General features: G+C 37.2%; 1 protein-coding gene across 1 annotated transcript in view; it reads right to left on the reverse strand.

Annotated features, from left to right (window-relative positions):
* TECTA (tectorin alpha) overlaps positions 1 to 24334 on the reverse strand; it is a 465600-nt gene that overhangs the window by 271514 nt on the left and 169752 nt on the right. The window contains exon 8 of the mRNA XM_053691581.1: positions 20767 to 21359. Within this exon, the coding sequence (XP_053547556.1) occupies positions 20767 to 21359 (593 nt within the window). The remainder of the gene's footprint in view (positions 1 to 20766; positions 21360 to 24334) is intronic.

Raw genomic sequence — 24334 nt, forward strand, 5'->3', positions numbered from 1 at the left:
TTTTAGATCCAGAACTGGTCTGAAAGAATTCTCCTTCTTTGGTACAATGAAGAGATTTGAATAAAACCCCATCCCCTGTTCCGGAACTGGAACTGGCATAATTACTCCAGTCAACTCTAGATCTGAAACACATTTCAGAAATGCTTGAGCTTTTACTGGATTTACTGGGACACGGGAAAGAAAAAATCTCTTTGCAGGAGGTCTCAACTTGAAACCAATTCTGTACCCTTCTGAAACAATGCTCTGAATCCAAAGATTGTGAACAGAATTGATCCAAATTTCCTTGAAAAAACGTAACCTGCCCCCTACCAGCTGAGCTGGAATGAGGGCCGCACCTTCATGTGGACTTAGAAGCAGGCTTTGCCTTTCTAGCTGGCTTGGATTTATTCCAGACTGGAGATGGTCTCCAAACTGAAACTGCTCCTGAGGATGAAGGATCAGGCTTTTGTTCTTTGTTGAAACGAAAGGAACGAAAACGATTATTAGCCCTGTTTTTACCTTTAGATTTTTTATCCTGTGGTAAAAAAGTTCCTTTCCCACCAGTAACAGTTGAAATAATGGAATCCAACTGAGAACCAAATAATTTGTTACCCTGGAAAGAAATGGAAAGTAAAGTTGATTTAGAAGCCATATCAGCATTCCAAGTTTTAAGCCATAAAGCTCTTCTAGCTAAAATAGCTAGAGACATAAACCTGACATCAACTCTGATAATATCAAAAATGGCATCACAGATAAAATTATTAGCATGCTGAAGAAGAATAATAATATCATGAGAATCACGATGTGTTACTTGTTGCGCTAAAGTTTCCAACCAAAAAGTTGAAGCTGCAGCAACATCAGCCAAAGATATAGCAGGTCTAAGAAGATTACCTGAACACAGAAAAGCTTTTCTTAGAAAGGACTCAATTTTCCTATCTAGAGGATCCTTAAACGAAGTACCATCTGACGTAGGAATAGTAGTACGTTTAGCAAGGGTAGAAATAGCCCCATCAACTTTAGGGATCTTGTCCCAAAATTCTAATCTGTCAGACGGCACAGGATATAATTGCTTAAAACGTTTAGAAGGAGTAAATGAATTACCCAAATTATCCCATTCTTTGGAAATTACTGCAGAAATAGCATTAGGAACAGGAAAAACTTCTGGAATAACCACAGGAGCTTTAAATACCTTATCTAAACGTTTAGAATTAGTATCAAGAGGACCAGAATCCTCTATTTCTAAAGCAATTAGAACTTCTTTAAGTAAAGAACGAATAAATTCCATTTTAAATAAATATGAAGATTTATCAGCATCAACCTCAGAGACAGAATCCTCTGAACCAGAGGAGTCATCAGAATCAGAATGATGATGTTCATTTAAAAATTCATCTGTAGGGAGAGAAGTTTTAAAAGATTTTTTACGTTTACTAGAAGGAGAAATAACAGACATAGCCTTCTTTATGGATTCAGAAACAAAATCTCTTATATTATCAGGAACATTCTGCACCTTAGATGTTGAGGGAACTGCAACAGGCAATGGTACTTTACTAAAGGAAATATTATCTGCTTTAACAAGTTTGTCATGACAATCAATACAAACAACAGCTGGAGAAATAGCTACCAAAAGTTTACAGCAGATACACTTAGCTTTGGTAGATTCAGCACTTGACAGCGATTTTCCTGTAGTATCTTCTGGCTCAGATGCAACGTGAGACATCTTGCAATATGTAAGAGAAAAAACAACATATAAAGCAAAATTGATCAAATTCCTTAAATGACAGTTTCAGGAATGGGAAAGAATGCCAAAGAACAAGCTTCTAGCAACCAGAAGCAATAAAAAATGAGACTTAAATAATGTGGAGACAAAAGTGACGCCCATATTTTTTCGCGCCAAATAAGACGCCCACATTATTTGGCGCCTAAATGCTTTTTGGCGCCAAAAATGACGCCACATCCGGAACGCCGACATTTTTGGCGCGAAATAACGTCAAAGAATGACGCAACTTCCGGCGACACGTATGACGCCGGAAACGGAAATAGAATTTTTGCGCCAAAAAAGTCCGCGCCAAGAATGACGCAATAAAATGAAGCATTTTCAGCCCCCGCGAGCCTAACAGCCCACAGGGAAAAAGTCAAATTTTAAGGTAAGAAAAAATGGTCAAATCAAAATGCATTATCCCAAATATGAAACTGACTGTCTGAAAATAAGGAAAGTTGAACATTCTGAGTCAAGGCAAATAAATGTTTGAATACATATATTTAGAACTTTATAAACAAAGTGCCCAACCATAGCTTGGAGTGTCACAGAAAATAAGACTTACTTACCCCAGGACACTCATCTACATATAGCAGATAGCCAAACCAGTACTGAAACGAGAATCAGCAGAGGTAATGGTATATATAAGAGTATATCGTCGATCTGAAAAGGGAGGTAAGAGATGAATCTCTACGACCGATAACAGAGAACCTATGAAATAGACCCCTTAGAAGGAGATCACTGCATTCAAATAGGCAATACTCTCCTCACATCCCTCTGACATTCACTGCACGCTGAGAGGAAAACCGGGCTCCAACTTGCTGCGGAGCGCATATCAACGTAGAATCTAGCACAAACTTACTTCACCACCTCCATCGGAGGCAAAGTTTGTAAAAACTGAATTGTGGGTGTGGTGAGGGGTGTATTTATAGGCATTTTGAGGTTTGGGAAACTTTGCCCCTCCTGGTAGGAATGTATATCCCATACGTCACTAGCTCATGGACTCTTGCTAATTACATGAAAGAAATACATATTTATACAGCTATAGAAATAGATATCTAGGTATAAGTATATAGATATGTATAGAAACATTTGTTTACAATAAAAGGTACATTATATATATATACTATACATATTTAGACGTGTGTGTAAATATTTATCTTTATGCCGTTTGTTTGCCTTTTTCTTCTAACACCTGAGACCTCATATCTTTGAGTCCTTGTAACTTTTTAATGCATTTTTTAAAATATTTTGTATCAGTGTTATTATTATTATTCTTTATTTATAAAGCGCCAACAGATTCCGCAGCGCTGTCCATGGGTACAAAGATACAAGTACAGTACAGTACTATATAAAAGTATTATTATTATTCTTTATTTATAAAGCGCCAACAGATTCCGCAGCGCTGTCCATGGGTACAAAGATACAAGTACAGTACAGTACAATATAAAAGACACCAGACAAAGTTTAACAAGTACAGAGGGAATTGAGGGCCCTGTTCCGTGGGAAATTACAACCTAGATGGGTAGGAGGGTGAGAAACAGGAGGTTTCCTATTATTAGTGTAACTGTAGTTTTAAATGTATTTTTGATGTTTTCTGTGCAACCTTTTTGCCTCGCTTAACAGTTAAACCAGAGCTCTGAAGTTGCGCTAATCTGACACATTGTAAATTTGATTTCGCTCAAGTGAACACCTTTACTTTCAACTCGTAACACTACTTCCAACACACAAAGAGCCTCGAAATACCCTTTGTATCGCTAGCGCACCACTAGTAATCTAGCCCTTAACCTTTTAGCTGTTAGACGCAGGCGTAGACGTAGGTGTAGTATACATTACTAATTAGTCTGATTGCAGATATACTGTCATAATTAAACAACATAATTAAATTAACACCATAGGACATACTTTGAAGGTAGTTTCTAACACAACATCTTCAGCTATTATGGAGTGCATAACTCAATTTGCTCAATTTGTTTATCTTGCGTTACTTTTATTCTTCTGCCCTTTTCATTATGAAATGTGAAGCCCAGCAGCTAATTAATTCAGTATTGATAATGACTGCCTAATGTGTTTAAATGCAAGTTGTTTTTTCTCCACTTAAAGGTGAAGGCCAAAATAAACTTTCATGATTAAAATAGGGCATGTCATTTTAAACAACATTCCAATTTACTTTTATCACCAATTTTGCTTTGTTCGCTTGGTATTCTAGGAGGTTCATTTGCTAATTTCTTAGACCTTGAAGGCCGCCTTTAATCTAAATGCATTTTAAAAAAATTTCACCACTAGAGGGAGTTAGTTTGTGTGTTTCATATAGATAACATTGAGCTAATGCACGTGAATTTACAGAGAAGTGAACAGTGATTGGCTAAAATGCAAGTCTGCCAAAAGAACTGAAATAAGGGGGCAGTCTGCAGAGGATTAGATACAAGGTAATTACAGAGGTAAAACGTGTATTATTATAACTGTGTTGGTTATGCTAAACTGGGGAATGGGTAATTAAGGGATTATCTATCTTTTAAAACAACAACAATTCTGGTCTTGACTGTCCCTTTAAGTAATAATATCAATTTATGTTGCGTGCTACTGACAATTTCATTATCATTTTAAAATGAACATTTTTTAAACTTTTCATTTTAGTCATAAATGGGCCTTCTGATTACAGGTAGACCCTTGTTGTACAACAGTTTGTTTTCACCTGTTCACAATAATAACCATTACACTCCAAAAAGTGGGACAAACGAAGATAACATTATCACCTAGATTACGAGTTTTGAGCGCTATAGAGAAATTAACAAACGCAACAAAAGTTAAGTTATTTCATTTCCTATAGCGCTGCCTTTACAAGTTTTCAAACATACGCCTTTTGCGTGCAATATGGTTGCGTTGAGCTTCATACCGCCCACAATCAGAGCCCTGCTGAGACGTGCTCATGCACAATTTCCTCATAGACATCAATGGGGAGAGCCAGCAAAAAAAAAACTAACACCTGTGATCGCGGAAACAAAAGTTCCGTAACGCAGCCCCATTGATGTCTGTGGGGAAATAAAAATACTGTTTAAACCTAACACCCTAACATAAACCCTATGTCTAAACACCCCTAATCTGCTGCTCCCAACATCGTTGACGCCTGCCTACAGTTATTATCCCTAATCTCACGCTCCCGATACCGCCGCTACCTAAATAAAATGATTAACCCCTAATCTGCCGCTCCCGATATCGCCGCAACTATACTACATTTATTAACCCCTAAACTGCCAACCCCCCCCCACATCGCAACAAGCTAAATTAAACTATATTAAGCCCTAAACCTAACCCCCCTAACTTTAATATAATTAAAGGGACACTGTACCCAAAAATTTTCTTTCGTTATGCAGAGTGAGCATGAAATTTTAAGCAACTTTCTAATTTACTCCTATTATCAAATTTTCTTCTTTTTCTTGGTATCTTTATTTGAAATGCAAGAATGTAAGTTTAGATGCTGGCCCATTTTTGGTGAACAACCTGGGTTGTCCTTGCTGATTGGTGGATAAATTCATCCACCAATAAAAAAGTGCTGTCCAGAGTACTGAAACCAAAAAAAGCTTAGATGCCTTCTTTTTCAAATAATGATAGCAAGAGAACAAAGAAAAATTGATAATAGGAGTAAATTAGAAAGTTGCTTAAAATTGCATGCTCTTTCTGAATTACAAAATAAAATTTTTAAGTACAGTGTCCCTTTAAATTAGATCTAAATTAAATTTACAATTATTAACTAAATAATTCCTATTTAAAACTAAATACAAACTTACCTGTGAAAAGAAACCTAAGATAGCTACAATATAACTAATAGTTATATTGTATCTAGCTTAGGTTTTATTTTTATTTCACAGGTAAGTTTGTATTTATTTTAACTAGGTAGACTAGTTATTAAATAGTTATTAACTATTTAATAACTACCTAGTTAAAATAAATACAAACTTACCTGTGAAATAAATTCTAACCTGCCTTACACTAAAACCTACCATTACAAAAATTAAAAAAACCTATCATTTAAAAAAAAATATATCCAAAAAAATAAAGATTAATCCTATTCTAATACCCTTAAAAAAACACCCACCCTAAAATAAAAAAACTCTACTCCAGAATAAACCACCAAGGGCCCTTAAAATGGCCTTTTGTAGGGCACTGCCCTGAGTTAAACAGCTCTTTTGCTACAAAAAAAGAAAATAATCACCCCTTAACACTATACAAACGCTAACCCCCCAAACTACCAGGGACCCTTAAAAGGGTCTTTTGTAGGGCATTGCCCTAAGTTAAACAGCTCTTTTGCTACAAAAAACACCCTCTAAAAAATACATTACACAAAATAACAAACAAATTATCAAAAATAAAAAATAAAAATCCTATTCTAATACCCATAAAAAAACACACCAAAATAAAAACCTAATTTAGAAAAAACTATCAATGGTCCTTAAAAGGTCCTTTTGTAGGGCATTGCCCTAAATATAACAGCTCTTTTAGTGAAAACAAATTACAAAGACCCACTAACATTACAGGGAGTGCAGAATTATTAGGCAAATGAGTATTTTGACCACATCATCCTCTTTATGCATGTTGTCTTACTCCAAGCTGTATAGGCTCGAAAGCCTACTACCAATTAAGCATATTAGGTGATGTGCATCTCTGTAATGAGAAGGGGTGTGGTCTAATGACATCAACACCCTATATCAGGTGTGCATAATTATTAGGCAACTTCCTTTCCTTTGGCAAAATGGGTCAAAAGAAGGACTTGACAGGCTCAGAAAAGTAAAAAAATAGTGAGATATCTTGCAGAGGGATGCAGCACTCTTAAAATTGCAAAGCTTCTGAAGCGTGATCATCGAACAATCAAGCGTTTCATTCAAAATAGTCAACAGGGTCGCAAGAAGCGTGTGGAAAAACCAAGGCGCAAAATAACTGCCCATGAACTGAGAAAAGTCAAGCGTGCAGCTGCCAAGATGCCACTTGCCACCAGTTTGGCCATATTTCAGAGCTGCAACATCACTGGAGTGCCCAAAAGCACAAGGTGTGCAATACTCAGAGACATGGCCAAGGTAAGAAAGGCTGAAAGACGACCACCACTGAACAAGACACACAAGCTGAAACGTCAAGACTGGGCCAAGAAATATCTCAAGACTGATTTTTCTAAGGTTTTATGGACTGATGAAATGAGAGTGAGTCTTGATGGGCCAGATGGATGGGCCCGTGGCTGGATTGGTAAAGGGCAGAGAGCTCCAGTCCGACTCAGACGCCAGCAAGGTGGAGGTGGAGTACTGGTTTGGGCTGGTATCAGCAAAGATGAGCTTGTGGGGCCTTTTCGGGTTGAGGATGGAGTCAAGCTCAACTCCCAGTCCTACTGCCAGTTTCTGGAAGTCACCTTCTTCAAGCAGTGGTACAGGAAGAAGTCTGCATCCTTCAAGAAAAACATGATTTTCATGCAGGACAATGCTCCATCACACACGTCCAAGTACTCCACAGCGTGGCTGGCAAGAAAGGGTATAAAAGAAAAAAATCTAATGACATGGCCTCCTTGTTCACCTGATCTGAACCCCATTGAGAACCTGTGGTCCATCATCAAATGTGAGATTTACAAGGAGGGAAAACAGTACACCTCTCTGAACAGTGTCTGGGAGGCTGTGGTTGCTGCTGCACGCAATGTTGATGGTGAACAGATCAAAACGCTGACAGAATCCATGGATGGCAGTCTTTTGAGTGTCCTTGCAAAGAAAGGTGGCTATATTGGTCACTGATTTGTTTTTGTTTTGTTTTTGAATGTCAGAAATGTATATTTGTGAATGTTGAGATGTTATATTGGTTTCACTGGTAAAAATAAATAATTGAAATGGGTATATATTTGTTTTTTGTTAAGTTGCCTAATAATTATGCATAGTAATAGTCACCTGCACACACAGATATCCCTCGAAAATAGCTATAACTAAAAACAAACTAAAAACTACTTCCAAAACTATTCAGCTTTGATATTAATGAGTTTTTTGGGTTCATTGAGAACATGGTTGTTGTTCAATAATAAAATGAATCCTCGAAAATACAACTTGCCTAATAATTCTGCACTCCCTGTACAAACCCCCCCAAACCCACAAAATAAAAAATAAATATCTAAAAGAAAACCTAAGCTACCCATTGCCATTAAAAGGGAATTTAGCTTTTTTACTGCCTAGAACCTAAACTAAAAATAAAAAAACACCCAAAAAACCCTTAAAAACACCTAACACTAACCCCCGACGATCCACTTATAGTTGTTGAAGTCCCGCTTGAAGGATCTTCATCCAGCCGGCGAAGTCATCATCCATGTGGCAAGAAGTCTTCATCCAGGCAGCCTCTTCTATATTCATCCAGCCGGCGAAGTCCTCATCCATGCGGCAAGAAGTCTTCATCCAGACGGCCTCTTCTATCTTCATCCAGCCGGAGAAGTCCTCATCCATGCAGCAAGAAGTCTTCAACCAGGTGGCCTCTTCTATCTTCATCCAGCCGGCGAAGTCTTCATCCGTGCAACAAGAAGTCTTCATCCAGGTGGCCTCTTCTATCTTCATCCAGCCAGCGAAGTCCTCATCCATGCGGATGAAGATCGAAGAGGCCGCCTGGATGAGGACTTTGCTTGCTGGATGAAGATTGAAGAGGCCACCTGGATGAAGACTTCTTGCTGCATGGTTGATGACTTCGCCAGCTGGATGCAGATCGTTCAAGCGGGACTTCAACAACTGTAAGTGGATCGTCGAGGGTTAGTGTTAGGTATTTTTAAGGTTTTCTTGGGTGGATTTTTTTTTAGTTAAGGGTCTGGGCAATAAAAGAGCTAAATGCCCTTTTAAGGGCAATGCCCATACAATTGGTAGCTTAGTTTTTTTTTTTAAATTAGGTTTTTTATTTTGGAGGGTTGGTTGCGTGGTGGGTTTTACTGTTGGGGGTTGTTTGTATTTTTTTACAGGTAAAAGAGCTGATATCTTTGGGGCAATGCCCCACAAAAGGCCCTTTAAAGGGCCTTTGGTAGTTTACTGTAGGCTAGGGTTTTTTTTATTTTGTGGGGGCTTTATATTTTGATAGGGCTATTAGATCAGGTGCACCAGCATATTAATCACAGCACTGTAGACCAGCATATTAATCACAGCACCGTGTACCAGCATATTAATCACAGCACTGTGCACCAGAATATTAATCACAGCACTGTGCACCAGCATATTAATCACAGCACTGTGCACCAGCATATTATTCACAGCACTGTGCATCAGCATATTAATCACAGCACCGTGCACCAGCATATTAATCACAGCACCGTGCACCAGCATATTAATCACAGCACCGTGCACCAGCATATTAATCACAGCACCGTGCAGCAGCATATTAATCACAGCACTGTGCACCAGCATATTAATCACAGCACCGTGCACCAGCATATTAATCACAGCACTGTGCACCAGCATATTAATCACAGCACTGTGCACCAGCATATTAATCACAGCGACGTGCACCAGCATATTAATCACAGCACAGTGCACCAGCATATTAATCACAGCACTGTGCACCAGCATATTAATCACATCACTGTGCACCAGCATATTAATCACAGCACCGTGCACCAGCATATTAATCACAGCACTGTGCACCAGCATATTAATCACAGCACCGTGCAGTAGCATATTAATCACAGCACCGTGCACCAGCATATTAATCACAGCACTGTGAACCAGCATATTAATCACAGCACCGTGCATTAGCATATTAATCACAGCACCGTGCACCAGCATATTAATCACAGCACCGTGCACCAGCATATTAATCACAGCACCGTGCACCAGCATATTAATCACAGCACCATGCACCAGCATATTAATCATAGCACCGTGCACCAGCATATTAATCACAGCACTGTGCACCAGAATATTAATCACAGCACTGTGCACCAGCATATTAATCACAGCACTGTGCACCAGCATATTAATCACAGCACTGTGCACCAGCATATTAATCAAAGCACCGTGCACCAGCATATTAATCACAGCACCATGCACCAGCATATTAATCACAGCACCGTGCACCAGCATATTAATCACAGCACTGTGCACCAGCATATTAATAGCAGCACTGTGCACCAGCATATTAATCACAGCACCGTGCACCAGCATATTAATCACAGCACTGTGCACCAGCATATTAATCACAGCACCGTGCACCAGCATATTAATCAAAGCACCGTGCACCAGCATATTAATCACAGCACCGTGCACCAGCATATTAATCACAGTACTGTGCACCAGCATATTAATCACAGCACCGTGCACCAGCATATTAATCACAGTTTTTTCTAAAGTTTTTCAGGAAAAACTAAAGAGTAAATTGCTACCCTTTGTATCAGACAATTTGGTGATAGGTGGTGATTTTAATCTTTCATTTTGTCCTGAGTTGGATAGACTCGCAAAAAAAATATAGCAGTATATAATAAACAAGCTAAATTTATGAAAAAAATTGTTATCAGCTAAAAATAATCGACGTCTGGAGATTCCAGAATCCAGACCAGTGTACATTTACCTGCGAATCTAAAAAGCACAGGACATTCTCAAGAATAGATTCTAGTTGCTGAATCTCATTCATTGCAAAAAATGAAGGCCACAATAGGTGACATAGCGATATCTGATCATACGGTTGTCTCACTGTCATTTCATTCTTTAGCGAACCAGGCAAAAGGGAATTTTATCATTGTCTTTCCGCTTTTTATGTTTAAAAATATCAGATTTATTCTATGGTTAAAACAGAAATGGAAAGACTATTGTACTCTTTAACATATCACATTATCAAAAATGTGAAATCTTCTGGGAAGCTTCTAAAGCATATTTAAGAGGAGAAATAAAGGCTTTCATGTGTAAAAAAAAAAAGTGCAAAGACAATATGAGAGAAATTCAACTGGTTAAACAAGTCAGAAATAGCTACAAGAAATATGTTGGGGACCCAACTGGTGTTCATTGGGAGAGATATTCCAGGGCTAGACAGGAAAGGGATATTTTCCTTAAACAGAAATCTTTGGAAGAAGAGATAAAATTAAATCTACGATTTAAGGGATATTATGGTTATTCAGCTAAATTCCTTGCCAAATTAGTCAAAGGCAGAAAAAAGAAGAATTATATACTAGCAATTAGAGATCATGATAACAGATACACGGAAGTGACAGATATTAGTAAAATATTATATTCGTACTATCAAAAATTATACACAAAGAGCAGCAACCATGCACAGAACAAAGAAAAATTTTGGTCACAAATAGATATCCCCAGAGTCTCACAGGATCTTCTGGAGAGACTTAATGCCCCCATATCTGTGATAGAGATAGGTGAAGCAATAGAAAAAGCTAAGTTAAATAAAGCCACTGGGCCAGACTGTCTACCCGTAGAATACTATAAAATACTGGCAGAAGAAATTAAACCCACTTTAGAAAAATTATTTAATAGTTATTTTATGAACAGTAATCCACCCTCAGAATACTTTGTGGCCGCTAACATCTCTCTAATTCTTAAAAAGGATAAAGACGCAGAGGATCCAGCCTCATATAGACCAATTTCCGTACTTAATGCGGATTATAAAATATTGTCTTCTATTTTAGCGTCTAGATTAATGCTGTGTCTCGATGAAATTATGCACCCAGATCAGTCGGGGTTTATGGCCTCAAGAAATGCATCTAAAGACATGCGGAAAGTGATAACTCTATTAGACTACATATGGAATGTACGCCAAAAGCCGGGTAGACAATTTAAACATGACAGCGCCCTTCTAACCCTTGATGCGGTCAAAGCATTTGATTCCATAGAATGGGAATATTTATTTGAGACTCTTGAAAAGTTCGGGTTTAAAAATCACTTTGTCCGGTTCATTCGTAATATTTACCAATGTCCAATATCTTACTTGTTGATTAACAATAATTTAACTCCAGGGATAAGACTTAAAAAGGGTACAAGGCAGGGTTGCCCGTTGTCCCCCCTGCTCTTCAATCTGGCGCTGGAACCTCTTGCTATAAGGTTAAGGGATATCGTAGAAGGGATCACTATTAGTAAGACTGTCCTTAAAACCTTATTATATGCAGACAATATCTTAATCTGTTTATATAACACACCCAGGGCTATCCCTATAGTGATAGATTGTTTGAAATTTTTTTGTTCATTCTCTGGCTATAAAGTAAATTATTATAAAAGTGAGATAATGTGGATCCAAAAAACAAGTCATGCTATAGCCAATTCAGAGTTTAAAGAGGTGGACTCTCTCAGATATCTCGGAATTTATCTCCACAGAAACCCTGCAAGATGGTATGGCCTTAATTTTCATCCCTTATTGCAGAAAATCTATACTGATCTGAAACTCTGGGCAGCATTCCCGCTATCAATGTCTGCTAGAGTAAATCTTATCAAGACAATTATTTTCCCCCGGCTTCTCTTCCCATTACAGAATCTACCTTTAATCTTAAACAAAATAGATATACAGAAATTGAACTCTAGTTTTTCCCAATTTATCTGGCACAATAAGAAACCGCGTATTGCCTTAGAAAAGCTGATGACACCTGGTGAAGCCGCTGGGTTAGCCGTACCCAATATAAGGTTTTATAATCTTGCAGCTTTGAGTAAAATTGCGCTCGACTGGCTTATAGAAACAAGCTGGTTTTTAACTATAGAAATGGAGAATGTTTTAGTCTTTCCCTTTTCACTAAAAGCTTTATTGCATATCCAATGTAAAGAAATACCTAATAATAATAAATAGTTTAATATCGGTCAAAAATATAATTCTCGCCTGGCAAAAGCTATGTACTCTAATAGGCGTAGAATATTCTTTTTCAGAATATCTACCCCTAATAGGCAATCCTGAGTTCCTCCCAGGGAATAATCAGGGGACATTCAGAAAGTGGTATAATAAAGATCTTAAGCTAGTATTTCAATTTTTTACAGAGGAGCGACAAATCATATCTTTTGATAATTTAAAATCCCAGTTTGACCTATCAAGTAATAACTTATATGCCTATTTGCAAGTGCATCACTTTATAACATCTAGGGGATGGAATGGCAGTGAGACAGCCGCATGGTCAGAGGTAAGGCCCATAATGGTCATTTCCCGGGTTAAAGCTCCCTCAATTTCGCTACTATATAGTATCATGCTCGCTAAACAAAGCGATTCCTTAATGGAAAAACTGAGTGCAAAATGGAGATCTTTGATCCCAAATATAGACCATGACATATTAAGGGACAGCTGTAAAACATTAAATAAATGTCGTATTCCAATAAACTGTAAAGAAGGTCATATGAAACGTATTAACAATTTCTACTGTACGCCGTTGAAAATGGCTAAAATGTATACTGGTCAGGATTTCTTTTGCCCAAGATGTGTTTTTATGAAAGCAGATATCCTGCATATGTTCTGGCAGTGTCCCAGGATTGGTCAATTCTGGAAGAAGGTTGTTTTCTGGATCAATAGATTGTATCAAACAAATATTCATATCAGTGTGGAAGACATCTTTTTTCATCTTGACCGTTCCAGTCAAGGGGCAGTATTACAAAGTAAGATTCTAAATACAATTATTTTACTGGTTAGACAATTAATATTAAAAAATTGGAAGACCAAAAAGATGCCTGGCTTCTCAGTTTTTATTAAAGGAATCCAGATGCAGATAATTTTTTAATCTTTCCATCTCAGAGAGGCAAATGAAAGAGAAATCAAAAGGTTCTTATTGGGATGGTTACCTATAATCAAGACATATTCAGAAGATATACAAAAGACAATATTATATCCATTCTTAAGCTCTGAATCTTTTTATGATCTGGTATTACTAGGTGATTTCCCAGCAGATTGGGTCTCAAGCTATAGGTAATATAATAGAACGGTCGGAGAACCCGGCAAGGAAGCGGTTACGGTGGACAAGTCTTTGTTATAGGGGTCTGCCAGTGGGGTGGGGTGGAGAGCAGGAGTGAGAGAGCCTAGAGAGCCAATCTATGTTTTTTCTTTCTTTTCTTTTTTTTTTTTTTTTCTCCTTTCTCTTTGTTGTTGTTCTATTTGGATGAGTTTTCTTTTTTTTTCCTCTCTATGTTTATCAATAAAATGAGCTGCCAAGGCCAAAAAGATGCAATAATCTTCGGCATAATATTTCCATGCCAAATGGATAAAATAGATATGTTGTGTTTATATATTATGTTATACTGGTATTCTGTATATTGCATTATTTAATTTTGTTTTGTGCTTTCAATGACATATTATGTTTTCACCCGGCGTGGTGTTTTTACTTTGTCACATGTCTAAATTGTATGTCTCTTTTTTGGCAGCCACAAATAAATAAATATTAAAATTAACTATTTACTAGCTACCTAGCTAAAATAAAAACAAATTTACCTGTAAAATAAAACCTAACCTGAGTTACACTAACACCTAACTTTACACTACAATTAAATCAATTACATAAATTAATTACTAAATTACAACAACAAAAAACCCACTAAATTACACAAAAATAAAAAAGTAGAAATGATCAGATATTTAAACTAATTACACCTAATCTATTAGCCCTATCAAAATAAAAAAGCCCCCCCAAAATAAAAAAAACCCTAGCCTAAACTAAACTACCAATAGCCCTTAGAAGGGCCTTTTGTGGGGCATTGCCCCAAAGAAATCAGCTCTTTTACCTGTAAAAAAAATACAAACAACCCCACAAAAGTAAAACTTACCACCCACAGAACCAAGCCCCCAAATAAAAACCTAACTAAAAAAACCTAAGCTCCCCATTGCCCTGAAAAGGGCATTTGGATGGGCATTGCCCTTAAAAGGGCATGTAGCTCTTTTTCAAGTGCCCAAACCCCTAATCTAAAAATAAAACCCACCCAATAAACCCTTAAAAAAGCCTAACATTAACCCCCGAAGATCCACTTACAGTTTTTGAAGACCCGACATCCATCCTCAAAGAAGTGGCAGAAGTCCTTATTGAAGCCGGCAGAAGTCTTCATCAAAGCGGTCGAAGTCTTCATCCAGACAGCATCTTCTATCTTCATCCATCCAGCGCGGAGCAGCTCCATCTTCAAGACATCCATCGGGGAGCATCCTCTTCAATCAAAGTCTTCTTGCAGAATGAAGGTTCCTTTAAATGACGTCATCCAAGATGGCGTCCCTTGAATTCCAATTGGCTGATAGAATTCTATCAGCCAATCGTAATTAAAGGTGAAAAAATCCTATTGGCGGATGCAATCAGCCAATAGAATTGAGCTTCAATCCTATTGGCTGATCCAATCAGCCAATAGGATTGATCTTGCATTCTATTGGCTGTTCTAATTAGCCAATAGAATGCAAGCTCAATCCTATTGGCTGATTGGCCAATAGGTTAGGGGTTAAACCTGCAAGACTCACAATACCAGCGGTAGTGAAAAAGAGCCTTAACGCTGCTTTTTCACTCATACCGCAAAACTCGTAATCTAGCCGAATATTTCTCTATCTGTTTGTCTGTCATCCTATCTATATATCTATCTATATTCATATGCAAATGATTTGCCTAAAGCAATATGTTTTTTAGCCTGTGCACATGACTATAATTTATGTCAGCACATTTCATTGACTAGGTCCATTTTACACAGATTATTTTTGTACCTGCTCCTTCAGAAATTGAACCCTGGTATAAACCAAGTGCTACCTGGTATTTTATTTCAGTTGGTTTGATAGTTTAAAAAATTGACTTAAGCTACATTTTTTTTAAACCATGAACTGATAGTGTTTATTTACATGGGAACTGGTCATTTGCAAAAACTTTAACATGGAAAACAATCATTGTTAATACCGACCATATAATGTTGGAAAAAGCCAAAATTACCCTTTAAGAGTTCAAGGTTACTCATTTGAAAAATATCAAGCAAATCAGCTGCTAGAATTTGTTTTCTGATGGGCTGGAATTAAACTGTAGAATTCTCTTGATATGTAATTTAATTAATGGAGTCACTTTAAAACCAAACAAAAACTGGTTTTATAATAAATTTCATATGGAATGCAATAGTCTTAAAGGGACATTGGACACTAGATTTTTCTTTGCATAAATGTTTTGTAGATGATCCATTTATATAGCCCATCTAGTAGTGTTTTTATTAAAATGTATAGTTTTGCTTATTTTTTTAAGAACATTGTGCTGATTTTCAGACTTCTAACCAAGCCCCACAGTGTCAGATGCATACACGCGTTTACAGACTCCTGCTGGTATCCTGCTACAGCAAACAGCTTGCCTGTTATGAATGGCGCACATATGCTGTTTCTTGACTGCTACATATTTGTTGCCCTTAAAGGGACAGTCAAGTCAAAATGAAACATTTATGATTCAGATGGAGTATTCAATTTTAATAAAGACTTAAATTTACTTCTATTATCTAACTTGCTTCATTTTCTTGGTATCCTTTGTTGAAAAGCATACCTAGGTAGGCTCAGGAGATGCACATATATATGCCTCGTCTCATTGCCTCACCTAAAGTGTTTATCTAGCTCCCAGTAATGCATTGCTATTCCTTCAAAAATGGATAACATGAGAATAAAACAAATTGGATAACATAAGTAAATTAAAATTCTGTTTAAAATGGTATGCTATATCTGAATCACAAAGTCCCTTAAGTTGAACCCAAAGGATCAGCATCTATCTCTTAAAGGGACATGAAACCCAAAACTGTTTTTTTCATGATGCAGATACAATTAAAAAAAAATCTAATTTACTTATTTTATCTAATCTGCTTCATATCCTTTGTATCCTTTGTTGGAAAGCATACCTAGGTAGGCTCAGGATCAGCAATGCGTTACTGAGAGTTAGCTGTTTATTGGAGGTTTCACATTTATGCTTCTTGTGATGGGTTCTTGTGATTTGTACAGCTAGCTCCCAGTAGTGCAGTGCTGCTTCAAAGGATACTAAGAGAACAAAGCATATTTAATAATGGAAGTTAATTGGATAGTTGTTTAAAATTGTATGTTTTCTTAAATCATAAAAGAAAACTTTTGGGTTTCATATCCTTTTAACTGCATAGAATCAGTTACACTATAAAAAATACCAAGATAAAAATACCCTTAAAAGCTTTCAGAGCAAGCAAATAAAAAAAAAATGTGTCTGTATTACAGTCCACACTAACAGATGCAAAAAAAAGAAAAATTGAAAACAGTTAAAGATAATAAAAAAAGAGACGATCTAATCTGCTTTGAACTCGAGAGAAATGACCAGAAGCCGAGATACTTCCCAGTTACTATAGTAAAACAGAACAGACAGGCAAATAGTTTCATAAACCGTTTCCTAAGTGTTGTGATTGCGATAATTGCTTTCCTACATTGCTAGTAGTTGATGTGCTGAATATTAGGGTTTTGTTTTTACGAAATGAATATTTAAATGAATGCACCAACAAAATTTAAAGAAAACGAAAAAATACTGACAAAATTTGTCAGCAATCATTTGTTTTCTTTAAATTACTTTAAGGGGTTAATACTTACTTTTTTCGAGTTGAAGAGCCACGCCAACTCGGTCCCCTTCTTCACAGAGCCTCGGCCGTGCTAACAGGAGGCTTAGCGAGGCGGCTACAAGGACCTGCACTAAAAGACGACACGCCGTCGGAGCCTTCTATTAGTGTGGTTGGGGCTCTGTGAAGAAGGGGAGCATATAAACGCGGCTCTCCCGCACGCAAAAGGTAAGTATAAGGGTGTAGGCTAACTTCTTCACCTGTAGCTTTTGAATATTTACATTTGTTTAACGAAAACTAATATAAATGTTTAATGAGTATTCAGTATTAATTTTGCTTTAAACTAAACGAATATTGAATACGGCAGCCAACGAATGTGTTGGGCACCTCATGCAGCTATAGATGTTAAAAGGACAGTAAAGTTCAATTTAAACTTTAATGTTTCAGATAGAGCATGTAACAAACAAATTTACAATGTACAAATGTTAGCGAATTTGCTTTGTTCTCTTGTTATCCTTTGTTGCACTACTGGGAGCTGGCTGGCGATTGGTGGCTTATTTCATGTCCCTTAAATGGTAGAAATGTAGATTAACCAAATGCTGCAAAAGATGGAAAAAGCAATGCATAATTCATTTTCAGCCTGATCTCCCTTTGATGTTAGGTATGCCGATGTGGTACTAGACCATTTGGCAGCCAAGGTGTTAAAGAGGCAATCTTTTACAAATAGCTCCCCCCCCCCCCACCCCCAAAAAAAACAACTTTCTCTAGTATTTTTAACTGTAGCCAGCAAATCACCTTACTTTGATTACTTGGGTAATTGCAATCTTATTTTCACAGAACCATTTTCAGACATAATGTTGTAATGCAATTTACATTGACTGAAATAAGCATTTGTTATACACTTGTAATCAAAGATTGCATTCTGCACATTCTGCGCTAACACTCTAGGATCAATATGTGCCTTATAAGAGAGCTGAGTGCATAAGTGCTATGAGTACGCAATCAGATAAAATGCCACTAGAAAGCTGTCTAAGCGGTTATTTCCAAGAGTTTACAAAATAAGTATTTTGTTCATTGTTAGTACTCATGCCTCATTATATGGCTGTTCTATCCACTGAAAGCGTTGCATGTATATGTCATTATACAAGTGCAGAGAAGTGGATTATTTATATTTTAATCAGTGATGGGCTCTATACATTTGAAGGTACAGAACATCGACCACAAAGCTAACTATCAAGTGCATACTGGCTACAGGTGGGGAACCTCATCTTCAACTATCTACTCCTGCTCTTATTTTGTTTAAATACCCCTTTTACCCAGTAGCGGACCTACTCAACAAAGGGCCCTGGTGCAAATGTGTATATACTGTATATAAAGATAGATAGATTCTTACTGCAAAGGTTTTTTTTCTTTCTTTTTCCTCAGAGATAGTTCCTTCTTATACAGTTGTTTTTATTATCTTCTTAAGGTCAGTGACTTTGTAAAATCTGCAGATTAATAGTTAATTCATATATATCCTCTTAGATACAAAAATGTCTTGACATCTATAATGATACAGCTCTCTCTATCAATGAACCTGAAATGGGTGACACATACCTCCCCCTAGCTATGCTCAAATACACATTACAGATAGATGCCTCAAAGACCAATTGAGACCAGTCCAAGGATCCAACTGGAACACTCATCTAATACTGACCCTTCCTTCACTACTCATTGGAGTGAGATTAGGACAAGGGATCCAAGGCAGAGTTACAACTCCTACATTGGAAGACAGAGGCGAATTTCCCTCACCCCCATAGAGCTGAATACTTACCTCATAGGATTGAGGTCTCATCTTGTAAGCAGAAAACATTTCTTCCACATACATTAAGAGTGGGACTGCATACCAAGTGATGTGAAAGAACTGTGATTCATTTTTATTTGGAACCCACTCTCATTTATCGAGATATATTGTATCAGTGTGCTATTGTTTATATTATTGATCTTCTCTTTTTTTTATTAATACATATATATATATATATATATATATATATATGGAGTTGAGTTTCAGAGTTCAGCGCACATAGAATGGAGAAAAACAAAAACAAAAACAAATTATGGTGCAGTATGTCAGTACTAGGCAATCAAAAACTAAACGTGAGATTTAAATGTTCTCACCTTGTTTAACCTCAAAAATGTGAGGTATGTTGGAAGCATTCTATGTGCGCTGAACTCTGAAACTTAACTCCATACCTTTTTCCTTAACATTCCATTTGATGATAGTGGAATATTCAGAAACTAGCTGCCATTGAAATATATCAGGAGGAACTATTTAGAGCAAAATAACCATTTGCAATGTACACAGCGCAGATCAAGAAACACCCAAGCAATATATATATATATATATATATATATATATATATATATATATATATATATTATGAGATAACAAAATTATACCCATGTTTGGTCTTAAAATATACATACTCAGTTAAATTATATAATCAGATATATACCATGCTTTATTAACGCTAGGAAATATTAAGTATATTGAATATACATGAATGAAAATATATATATGAGGACAATACATTCCTGCATTGGGATACCATTAAAGTATTTTACAAATGGAACTACGTTCCAATCTCTGTTGCCCCCCCCCGGTGTTCGATATGAGGTAATACAGCCAAAGAGTATTTTAGTTGTCAGGGGACTAAAAATACCTGTAAAATTCCAGTAGCCAATGAGAGCTAAGGGCGTACCCAGATAATTTCCTGGAATGAATTAGAAATAAAGGTGGAGTTTGTCACAGACAAAACACTATACAAAGAAAGGAAGACACATAAAAACACACTTTGGTTTGGGGGCCTTACATTGAACAACTCTCTGTTGGAATCAGAAATATACCTCTGTGTTTGTGATACCCTGTTTGCAAAATAGTGAATACCTTCATGTATGACTTTGGAAAAACTCTGATTGGAAAAGATGAAACTCTCAAATATTGGTATCTGGTAAAGTATCACAGTTTAATGTTTTTATAGTTAGAAGTTTTTAGCAAAGGTAGTCTCTATAGCAATAGTTTAATTGAAGCTGTAATTAAAGGTGTAATTTATAGTTATAATTTTTGTGGGAGTTAAGCTATGATTCCATTGTGAGGTTTGGACATAGGCGAGTTGTTAAATAAGCTATATATTGAATTGGTTAATATTTCTGGCAATTACATAAGATTATTTAGGCCTAAATTAGTGAATCATATTTTCCTAAAAATTCCATTAGATTGTGGGAGTTAAGCTAAGATTTCATTGTGAGGTTTGGATATAAGCGAAGTCCAATGTCCAATGTTAGGTGTGTTTGCCTGTTTACTGTGCTTTCACTGTTGAACTTTGTTTAGAATAAATGTTTTTCGCTAAAGAGCAGCTGGCACATTTCATGTTTGGAGGTACTAAAACCCCTGCATGGGGTTACAGAGCACCCCCAGCACATCTCTAGAGTTATCAATGTTTTCTTTCCTTCCTAGTTCACCATGTGTGTGTATTTTCTCCATTAAATATTCTTTTTTGCTTTCCTATATGGAATATACATTAAAACACCCATTACCTTGATTTCAGAATTGCTGCCGCCACCGATCCTAATCTCTTGCTTGGCTACCTGGATCCTCACAGGTCTTAGCCAATAAGGGCCTGAGTCTGGTTTCTTCTTGCTGATGTCAACCACAATAGGTTCACCTCTGTCTGTACAAGTTTTTAGCAAAGTGTAAGAATAGTCCATGGGGTAAGGGAAAGTCACTGAGTCAAAGGTGTTCACTACTTGGTTCTGACTAACCAAACACACACTTTCCCTTCTGGGATAGCAGCCCATGTACCCGTTCTCCACTGAGCATATCTCCCCATCTCGGCAAGTGGTGTTGAAGCATGAGATATCTCCTCCATCTTCACACCAGCACTCTAGAGTGCAGTCAGGAGTAGACCAGAAAGTATCTCCAACCACATAGTATTTGCCATCCATTTCACAGCCACACTTACTCAGGGGTACACAAGTATCTGCACTAAGTACATGACCTTCGTCACATTCACATCCCTCAGTGCATGGGCTGCTGCAGGAGAATGGAGCAGTGAGGTCAGAACATGTGGCTGGGCAGCTGTTGGTACAGATTGAGTAGTGGCTGAACTCTGGGCATTGCACAGCTGCGGCTGGAAGAGAAGAAATCATAGAGAGAGATCAGCATCATGAGAAACAAAAGAACAAAAAACAGTACAATAAATCCTCTAAGCTCTCTGTAAAACAAGAGATCTAAAGAAGTGTGACAACGCTTTAGATTGAAAGTTCTATATCTCACAAGGGATATTTCTGACATTTTGGATTAGCATCATATTTCTTAATGAAATGCAAGATTGTGATCACTGGCATAATTATGAGAATGTTGTGAAATAGGGACAGATAATGGGTTGGATTCATTAAAGTTTGTAAACAAGATGACAGTTCCTTGTAAATGCCACTGTGTCATTAAATAGTAAAAAAGTAGATTTAAAGGGACAGCAAATACAAAATGCTTAATTATGCATCGTAAAAGATATTTGTAGTCCACCATACCCTAAAATAAGAAAATATAAAGTAAATAAAACTCATTTTATTCATTTCTAAACCTTACTCAAGTAATGTTAGTTTATTTAATTAAGAGCTTCATTCTCAAAGACCTTCTCACTTTCTAGCCCATTGATAACAATCTAAATACAATTACAAATACACAAACAACTTTGTGCGTTGAATTATTATTTTTTTATTTGCATCCTGCTCAAACACAGAGATTCTGACATAATAATCCTCTCAGTATCTGCCAGATGCTATATTCAAACAGTGTTATTATTATTAATTACAACTGTTATTAGTAAAATATCATTTTAAAGCACGGCTAAATTCTGTTAGTAGGGAACGGGTTATGAGATGACCTTGATTCAATAAAACCTTTTGTGAAACTAATATCTCATAGAAAAAACTCACTGCAATATCGACAACCAAACCTGTTCATTTCATAGACATCTGTACCCCACCCTCGTCACTTCAGTGAGATGTGAGTAAAACTCCATTATATCTTAGCTTGAGTTGCAATGTGTGAAGGACACTACAAAAACACCTTCAAAACGTTAAACAAATTCATTCAATTGAAATAAAACAGTCAAGAATAACATATGCAAAAGAAAAACGAGACAAGCTCAAGCAAACCATTTAATAAACAGCGCATGCTCAAGCAAACCATTTAATAAACAGTGCAAGCTCAAGCAAACCATTTAATAAACAGTACAAGCTCAAGCAAACCATTTAATAAACAGTACAAGCTCAAGCAAACCATTTAATAAACAGTGCAAGCTCAAGCAAACCATTTAATAAACAGTACAAGCTCAAGCAAACCATTTAATAAACAGTACAAGCTCAAGCAAACCATTTAATAAACAGTACAAGCTCAAGCAAACCATTTAATAAACAGTGCAAGCTCAAGCAAACCATTTAATAAACAGCGCATGCTCAAGCAAACCATTTAATAAACAGTGCATGCTCAAGCAAACTATTTAATAAACAGCGCATGCTCAAGCAAACCATTTAATAAACAGTGCAAGCTCAAGAAAACCATTTAATAAACAGTACAAGCTCAAGCAAACCATTTAATAAACAGTGCAAGCTCAAGCAAACCATTTAATAAACAGCGCATGCTCAAGCAAACCATTTAATAAACAGCGCATGCTCAAGCAAACCATTTAATAAACAGTGCATGCTCAAGCAAACTATTTAATAAACAGCGCATGCTCAAGCAAACCATTTAATAAACAGTGCAAGCTCAAGCAAACCATTTAATAAACAGTGCATGCTCAAGCAAACCATTTAATAAACAGTGCATGCTCAAGCAAACCATTTAATAAACAGTGCATGCTCAAGCAAACTATTTAATAAACAGCGCATGCTCAAGCAAACCATTTAATAAACAGTGCATGCTCAAGCAAACTATTTAATAAACAGCGCATGCTCAAGCAAACCAATTAATAAACAGTGCATGCTCAAGCAAACTATTTAATAAACAGCGCATGCTCAAGCAAACCATTTACTAAACAGTGCATGCTGCTTCGGAGGCCGATAATTTCAGGCTCGCCTAAAACAGAAGTTAAGAAGCAGCGGTCGTAACTTTTGGGATGATTGGCAGCCCTGCTAGCGGCCGATTGGTCACCAGTGAGTAGGGGGCGGCATTGCACAAGAAATGCTTGTGCAATGATAAATGCTGTTTGCATTTAGCGATGTCGAGTGGACAAGATTCACTATAGCAAATCATGACCACTCGAGCGTTAATAAATCGTCCCCCATGCCTCTGGACCTCCTCAGAACGCCCACAGCCAACCCCAGGAGACTCACTCCGTCTATTCAGCAAGAGTGCTTTATCATAACAGAATAAAGATAGGAATATTTTACAATTACAAAAACTAATCACTCAGATAGAGCATTCTATTTAAAACAACATCCTAAATTACTTCTATTAACAAATTGTCTTTGTTCTCTTTTATATTTTGTTGAAAAGCAGTGAGGTATGCTTAGGAGCCGGCCCATTTCCGGAGCACTATATGGCAGCAGTTTTGCAAGAATCTTTTTTATTTGCAAGAGCACTATATGGCAGCGCTATTTCCTGCCTTGTTGTGCTCCAGACCTAGGTATCTCTTCAACACAGAATATCATGGGAACTAAGCAAATTTGATAATAGGAGGCCAATTTAACAAATGTCTTGCAGACCTGTGCGGATCAGGTTCGCAAGACCTCGCTGCCCCCCTGCAGACTCGCGGCCAATGGGCCGCAGGCAGGGAGGTGTCAATCAACCCGATCGTACTCAATCGGGTTGAATTCCGGCGATTCCTGTCCACCTCATCAGAGCAGGCGGACAGGGTTATGGAGCACGGTCTTTGTGACCGCTGCTCCATAACTTGTGTTTCTGGCGAATCTGAAGATACGATAGTCAAGTTCGGAGCTTGATAGAAAGGCCCCTAAAAGTACATTGGAAACTTTGTTTAAATTGTCTGTTCTGTCTGAGTCACAAAAGGAAATGTTTGGGTTTCATATCCCTTTAACAAGCACATTACCTAAGTGTTACAGCAGTGATGATTCGTTGTCTCATTGGGAACCACACACAACT

The sequence above is a fragment of the Bombina bombina genome, chromosome 8 (assembly GCF_027579735.1).
Source record: "Bombina bombina isolate aBomBom1 chromosome 8, aBomBom1.pri, whole genome shotgun sequence".
Classification (NCBI taxonomy): domain Eukaryota; kingdom Metazoa; phylum Chordata; class Amphibia; order Anura; family Bombinatoridae; genus Bombina; species Bombina bombina.